Source organism: Cryptomeria japonica, chromosome 10 (genome assembly GCF_030272615.1).
Source record: "Cryptomeria japonica chromosome 10, Sugi_1.0, whole genome shotgun sequence".
Taxonomy (NCBI): domain Eukaryota; kingdom Viridiplantae; phylum Streptophyta; class Pinopsida; order Cupressales; family Cupressaceae; genus Cryptomeria; species Cryptomeria japonica.
This window is the reverse complement of record NC_081414.1, coordinates 462,949,328-462,957,328: the sequence shown is the minus strand read 5'-3', so window position 1 is coordinate 462,957,328 and position 8,001 is coordinate 462,949,328. Positions and strand designations below refer to the sequence as shown.

Sequence of the window (8,001 nt, the reverse complement as noted above, 5' to 3'; positions counted from 1 at the left end):
TATATAATATATTATATAATATATATCATATATTATATAATATATATCATATATTATATAATATATATCATATATTATATAATATATATCATATATTATATAATATATATCATATATTATATAATATATATGATTGACAATATCAGATATCCGATACTATCGGATATCCAATATTTTCGGATATCTATTATGCTTTTGCTTTTACCATGGCTATATGTACTGACATCCAAGCCAACCAAAAACTCAACACAGATTTTTTTGAGTTTTTGGGCAAAAGGAAAAGGCTTTTTTTTCATATTGCCACTTTTTGGCCCCTCGTGATCCTGCACATACCCAACCATTTAATTTTGTTTAAAACTTCAATCTAATCCAATAACAAAAACCATAAAATAGGCCATTTTAAAAATTTGTATATTTATTTTTATTTTATATAAAGATATATTGAGTGAAAAGGAATTTAAGAAAGGAGTCAAGCTAATGTATTGTTGGTTTTCTTTTGAAATCATTATTCACATAACACTTTAAACAAAGGAAAAATAAAGAATAGAGCTATCAATTTTAGTATTAGAAACATCATTATTATTACCATATTTCATTTAAATTTCTTAAAAGCATTCAAGATTATAGCATTTGCATTGATTTGAACATTCAAGGTTAGATTAGTTAACATTTATTTTCATATCAAATCTTCAAAAAGAAATATAGGTTATACTTTACCTCTTTTCTTTTGTAGCATTCACACATGCATTCTTCAAATATTAGTTATCATCGTTATGTGTGAGTCATCCAAGGAAAACACACTCATTTTGATTATATAAAATTGACTAATATTGTTCACAAGACAACAATATGTGTCATATAGAATGAATGCTTTTTTTGGATTTAATTGTGTTCAATATGGATGCAAAAATATTGAACACAATTGAATCCAGAAACAACATTCATTTTATATGATGGATTGTGGAAATCTGTTTGTATTAATATGTGTCTAGGTGAGGGCTTAGGTGATGTACAATCTTCATGAAGAAGAAGTGCTCTGTGGAAGATATAGATTTTGATTCATGGACTTTTTCATTAGCAATATGTATACTAGGTTGTTTGTGTGAACAAATTTTGTTTGTATAGAATCAAGTTTTTAGGAAATTATTTGAAGGATGAAATTAAGGGGAGTCTCTATCTTGAATATGGCTTTGAGGTGCACTAACTTAATACAAATTGTTGATCATTTTGATTGTTGTATGGTTTGGGGTTGTTCTTTTTTGATGATTTCAAAAAAGGGTGAGTTTTATCTTAATTTTCTTACACAAAACTCTATATGATTCTTTTTATTCCTATGAAACATGAGTTAGATATGTTAAATATGACCAATGGGGCGAATATGCACAAATAAATATTTTCTTGGATCATTGGTTTTGAATAATTTTGATTAATTATGACTTGTTGGAAGTATTGATTCCTTTTTTGTTGAGTTACTTTTTGGGAGGTAAACCTCATTTTGAATGTTGGAATGATGGTTGTTTAACTAAGTCAAGGAGCACTTGGCTCATATGTGAAAAGCCCTAGGTATGATACGTTATCATTTTATTTTATATTTGAATTTATTGTTTTGAGTTTTCATACAAATTAATTACTTACAAAATAAAAAACAATGAATTGAATTAAGTGTCGAAGTAGATGATGTTAAAACAAAGGAACCGAATCTAACCTATGTTTTTATGTTTTGACATGTAAATAAATTTGTTGCTTTGCTTCTGGATTTTACTGTGTACAATTTCGCTTGCATCGACATTTCAAATCATACTCTATGATCCATCATCAAGGTGAGACGAATGTAGGAGAAAATTGGGTGAAATGCAAACCAAGATAGGTTAAAAAGGTGGAGGAGAGAGAGTAGCACGAGGTTCAAAGAGGGAGAAAAAACAAGATATGAAGTGAGAAAAAATAGAGAGATGGGAAAGATAAAAAGGAGGAAAAAAAAAGAGGGGCTAAAGATTAAGGGACAAAAAAAAGAAATTATAATAATAAAAGAAAAGAAAAAATACCTATGCTAATGAAAGGACAAAAATAATAATAAAAATTAATAATATAATGGAGAAAATTTATATAAAAATGCAATAATTATATATACATGCATACATATACATTTGTGTGTGTGTATAGCTAGAATAAGGAATTCTAGATAATAATAAAAAAGAAAAAAATAATATTTAAATAAAGGATATAATAATATGAATCCAAAAAACAACTTAAAAAAGACAGAGTGAAGGACTACAACTCTTGAAGTGGATGATAGTGCGCCATGTGGACATTTGTGCATCATACCAGAGTCCTAGACAATGAGCTCTATCTCTTGGTTATAGGTTCCTTTCTTTTGCACTTTATAGTTCTAGATTTAGTTTTTCCATTCAATAATTTAATTCCTTGTAGCTGAGTGTTTTTTAAATTCACATCCGTGTTTTAGCTTGATAAAAGATATTATTTTTTAATTAAAATATCTTAGGATTTGATATTATTGTATTTTTTATAAACAATTCTTTTTAAATTAGTTTTATCCTAATGTAAGGTTTGAAAATATAAAATTAAAAAATAAATTACAAGGGAACATTGGTACAAGTCAGAGTTAGAGGAGTTGTACCTATTTTTGTAAGTTATACAGATTGATTGTAGTTTAATTATGTCAAATTGGCCAACTTTATTATAACTAGGATTAGTCTTTTAGATGTTTCCTTTGGAATTATAGAGTGCAATTTTGTGGACAAACATAACTAATTATTATCTCTAATTCACATTCATTTACACCTATTTCCATGCATTTTATTTTTTCCTATCCCTATTTATAAACATTCTCATATATTCATCATTTGCATGCCACCATTAGCCTATATTTGCAACTATTTCCACACTTGCATTCATTTCCTTGAAACCAATATTTTTACATGTAGGGCCAATCTTGAGTGGCTTGGCATCAATCCTAAGTAGCTCAAGATTGATTAAAATATTTAATATTGAAGCTTAAATTTGAAAATACTCACCCCTTTTCCAAAGTCATTGTGAGTTGACTTGGTACAAGTTTTTTGACTTGTTACTATGTGGTGATATTTAAGGGCATTTGTTTGTACAATTAATACATATTCAAGAGATTATCAAAATAATCATAACTATAAAGGGGAAAAAACTCTAGATCACACTTAAGTTTTTAAAGTGACCAAAAAATATTAATTTGTACCTTGGGGATTCATCTCTAAAGTAATATATCATCATGTGCATACATATTGATGGGTTTTTAAATAACTAAAATGCTACACAATATATCACTTCAAAAATGAGGAAAAAGACAATAATTTGATTACTTATAAGTATTGGAGGTTGGGAAGAATGCACAAAGTTGTGTGGGATGTTTGCAAGTGGCATTCTTAATAGTCTTTCAAGATTATTTTGTATAGGTCAATCAAAGAAAACGTCATGAGCACTATTGGTCTTGCTAGGATCATCAAGCCATCTTTCTTCTACACTACATGCACTTGTATTGTATTAGAGAATCAACTCTAATATAGTTAAATAGGTAATTACTCATCGTGTTATGTAAGTTTAATATAATCCTGCCTGGGAAGTTTCTTGAAACCAATTATTGAACACCTTTTGTAATATCATGACCCTATCTAGAAGAATAGCCAGGTATATTTTAATCTCTTCCATTATAATATAGATTTTATTATGTATATTATCATTGAAATATTTTTTGTCAGAAATGATGTGACAAGGGTTTAGGAGTTGAGACATATAAAATTACTTTTTAATTATTATTTTTTTTTGTAGGATGACATGATTGTCACAACTTGTCTATATTTCTTGTGTTGAGGCTTTATTTTGTAGGATGTAAATCAAAAGTACTTTTGAGTTATATGTGGATATGAGTATCATGTTTAGTTGATAGGGTGTAATAGGAAAGATCTAAAAATATAACCAAAAATATAGTTGTACACATAATACCTAGTGAAAATAGGTAGGCAACTTATCTATATATTGAATATAGAGAAGTATCAAAAACATAAATTTGAGATGTAGAAATAGAATTAGGAGTGTTTATTAGTACCTTATGAATGCATGTGCTATGCCATTAGTTTATTGAATGAGTACCACTAAGATTTATACCAAAATCAGATAGACTATATACAAGTTTATGCATGTTATCTTCAATCACTCACTGAGAAGCATTAATTTAGTTCATACAAGAGGGTGACCTAAGAAAACTTGAACCAAACAATATGAAAATCTCCTCTAAGGTTTTTGTGATCTAAGAGAGATTGATTTTAACAATATGATGATTGTCGCAAAGGTGTATATAACACCAAATACTAGTTTGTAAGTACGAAATACAAAGAAGGTGAAAATAAACAAATCTCTACTTTAACTATCTATCAAATCATTTGTACACAATGAATCTTTCTTGTATCACTTAGATCTAAACCCATTCAAATTCAATTCACAAATATTTCTAAGATATTCATCAATTTTTTTAACCTAAACAATTATATTTTAAATAATATTAATGTTAATCTATCATCATTACATCCAAAACTAAATACACATCCCTCATTCAATTATTTTATGTGTTATCAACCCAATTAACTTAAATCTGTATGTTTGTCTATTATTTTGTTAAACCAGATTAAGTAAAAAGATTTTCTTCCCTTACAAGGAAGGCACTTCTAAAATCCATGTCCAATTTTCTTTCAGAAATCGCTCGCTTATTAAATGGATTAGCATCACCTTTCTTTTAATAGACACCACTGAATTCCATGTGCATTTGCTTTAATAAAAATAGGAATAAGAATTATTAGGCCGAAAAAGTAAAAGTATAGTTTTATTTTAAGAAAAGAAATAAGCAAAAGAAAAGAATGTATGTATGAGCATCCATATTAAAATGAAAAAAAGTCAAAGCCAAAGTAATTAGTAAACCGACGCCCAAAAAGAGGTTACGATTTGAAGTTTAAAGTCAAAATAAAATTGATGGAACAATTTGAAGTTTAAAGTCAAAATAAAATTGATGGAACAATTTGAAGTTTATTCAGAAGCCAGCTTATGATTGGGAGGCGCAGAAGAAGAGCCTGCGGAATAGTGGAACTCTGCACGGCAATGTTGCCTTTTTCTCTTCCTCTGCCCAGGGGCATCTTTCCTTCTCCTCGTACACTTGTTTTCCCAGATCTTCAATTGCTCCCCGCCATTCCGCCAACTTCTTATTATCTTCTGTCACCTGTTCTTCCAATTTTTAGTTTCCTATATTTCCAAACTTGAATCCAAAATTTAAACAAGGCCTAGGGTTTACCTTTTCACATCGATTTATGTTACAAGCATCCTTCTCCCTCCTATATCTGAAATAAAATTAAAAACAATCATAAGAGAAATTGAACAATTAAAATCCACATAAATATTATATATTTCCTGGCTTTGAAATTCTGGACGGTAAGTCTGTGATGCAACGTTTTGACCTTGAAGTTTCTCAATTGGATTGTGTAAAGGTTTTTAATCAAGATTTTAGATCATACTCATAAAAAAGAAAGGATCCAAAAATTCATAATGAAGAAAAATGATCCAGAGAAAATATATAAATATTTACACAGTCAAATCAACTCAAAGTTTCTGAACTTGACTGTTGTAATCAAAGATTTCAGACCATACTTCATAATCATCATCATCATCATACTTCATAATCATCATCATCAGAAAAATCTAAAATATTAGATCATACTCATTTATAATGAAGAAAAATGATCCAGAGAAAATATTAAAACACAGTCAAATCAACTCAAAGTTTCTGAACATGACTGTTGTAATCATCAAAGATTTCAGACCATACTTCATAATCATCATAAGAAAAATGTAAAATATCACAGATATAAATGTCTAAAAAGTTTTTGTAGAAGCTTCTCCTTTCAAAGATAAAAATAAATTTAGCGTAAATAAATTTCGAACATGAAAATTTAGTAAAATAGACAGCTTGGAACTTACGCTTCAAGATCTTTGTCAAGCTTGTCGTTGAGGGCGGACAAATGTTGACGCTGATTTATCTGAGATTGAAGCTCCTTGTTTAAATCTTCAATTTGGCCACGCAGTTTATCTATTTCCAGTTGCAGTTTCCTTTGAGGAGTAGGATCCGAAGAAAGGGCATTTCCTGGTGAAAGAATGGAGGTGAGAAGGGAGGAGAGCTCTTGCAGGAAGTGGAGGAGGGCTTGGTCTTGAAGGGAGGCCACCTTCTCTTTGGCTTGTACTAGCCGTGCTGTGTCCACTTGTAAATGGAGAGCTAGGGGCTGGATGACTTCAAGAATCTCACTCACAACTGATAAATCTTGAGATTGTTTAGGTTTGAAATGATCCAGCTCCGACAACAGAGCCGACGCCCAAGACTCGGCACAGCTTATATCGTCCTCGTTGTCATCTTGATCAGGGCTTCCCACACTGCCCTTTGTCCACACTGATCTACAATTAGAGTTAAAGCTTTTCTTCCCCGTTAATCCTCGGAACAACTCACACTGATCTTCTTCAACATCACCATGACTTGCACTCAATTCTTTTTCTTGGCTTCGGATTTGAAGCTGTTTGTTCAGCAAATGGAGTTCGTATTGCAAACGAGACTTATCCTTGTCGGAAGCCTGCAACTTGTTGCGCATGGAGCGTAATTCAAGCTGTGCTCTGCGGTTTGATTCGCTCAAATCTTGCAGAGACGCAAAAAGGACCGCGTTTTCATCTCGCAATCTCTCCATCTCTGCCTGATCCCATCCTGCAAAATCCACCCTAACGCAAACAATCATTTTCAAGGAAGGGCAGACCTGATCTATGAAAACAACCGGCCATTTCAAAGCAAAACAATTGGTCTATGAAAAATGAAAATAAATAAAGGAGATTACCTGAAACTGGCTCTTGATTCAGTGGCGCTTTTGCTATTGCGATTGCCGGTTTCTCCTCCACGTCCAATACCTGTAACAACCATGATTTACAGGCGGTCAATCAAATGAATTTTCAAGAAAAGAGAAAAAAAGTTGAATAGCAGAGCAGACCTTCTCCTCCAACTTTTTCCTCCGAGGCCAGTTTTTATGTTCCATATCGATAAGAAATGCAGAAGTAGGTAGTTCAACAGAAAATCCTTGTGCTTTTCTGGGGAAGTAGAATGAATGAGTCCATTAGTCTTTAATGTGGAGATCAGATGTTCCTCGCTTTTGAGTTGGAAACGTGCCAAACATGATATCCTTAGTCGGTGCGGGGCATTGCTCTTTTACTTTTTCGCTAAAAGGAAACAAATATCGGTGGTAAAGTTGACGCTCGACCCTACCTGTCAAACAGACTTTTCTTTAATGTTTATTATGACTATCTTTGTAAAGCAAGATAAATCTCTTATTAATCAAATCTAAAATGAAGTTTAATTATTAAAAAGTTGGCCTTTTTATATTATTGTTATAGGCATTTATTTTTTCATCTAACTGATTTATAGAGAATATTATAAGATATTTAAAAATGAATAAGAATGAGAAAGAAAGAATAAAAACAAATACAAAAATAAAAAAGATATGGATATAAGTTTACAAAATCTATTTGAAAAAAAAAAAAACTTTAAAAAGTGAAATCATTGTATTCTCAATAACAACATTATTACAATACAATATTAGGCTTCATACTTTCTATGGAGATCAACACCTATTTTCTAGAGGGAAAATGATAAGTATAACCCTACAATATACATCACAAGCCCTCAATATATAGATTTAAAGAGGTCCCAAAAAAAATACCAAAGATAATACCATGGGAACAAACAAGGTCCCAAAATACCATAGTAAAAGTTATCACGACTCATACTCCATGATGGCTCAACAAAATGTTAATAGCATATTCCCTTATGTATCATAAACATGTCATGGCCTCCCACCAAACTTGGAAGAAACATTTTATCATTGACCTCCTTTCAAAACATGTTTATGAGACATCATTCTTATGTATTATAAGTGGGTC

General features: G+C 30.8%; 1 protein-coding gene across 1 annotated transcript; it reads right to left on the bottom strand.

Annotated features, from left to right (window-relative positions):
* Positions 1 to 4,931: 4,931 nt before the first annotated feature.
* Positions 4,932 to 7,243, bottom strand: LOC131859663 (filament-like plant protein). Its single transcript, XM_059213691.1, has 5 exons — positions 7,056 to 7,243; positions 6,906 to 6,975; positions 6,010 to 6,778; positions 5,327 to 5,372; positions 4,932 to 5,254 (listed from the first exon to the last, which is right to left on the bottom strand). Exons 1-5 carry the CDS (start codon positions 7,098 to 7,100, stop codon positions 5,081 to 5,083), a joined length of 1,104 nt encoding a protein of 367 aa, XP_059069674.1. The 5' UTR covers positions 7,101 to 7,243; the 3' UTR covers positions 4,932 to 5,080.
* Positions 7,244 to 8,001: the final 758 nt, after the last annotated feature.

Excerpts from the sequence above, each read along its gene's own strand:
- LOC131859663 (XM_059213691.1), bottom strand. The coding sequence starts at position 7,100 with ATGGAACATAAAAACTGGCCTCGGAGGAAAAAGTTGGAGGAGAAG. Across the intron at positions 6,779-6,905 it reads GAATCAAGAGCCAGTTTCAG|GATGGGATCAGGCAGAGATG; the intron begins GTAATCTCCTTT and ends TGGATTTTGCAG. Across the intron at positions 5,255-5,326 it reads ACATAAATCGATGTGAAAAG|GTGACAGAAGATAATAAGAA; the intron begins GTAAACCCTAGG and ends TTGGAAGAACAG.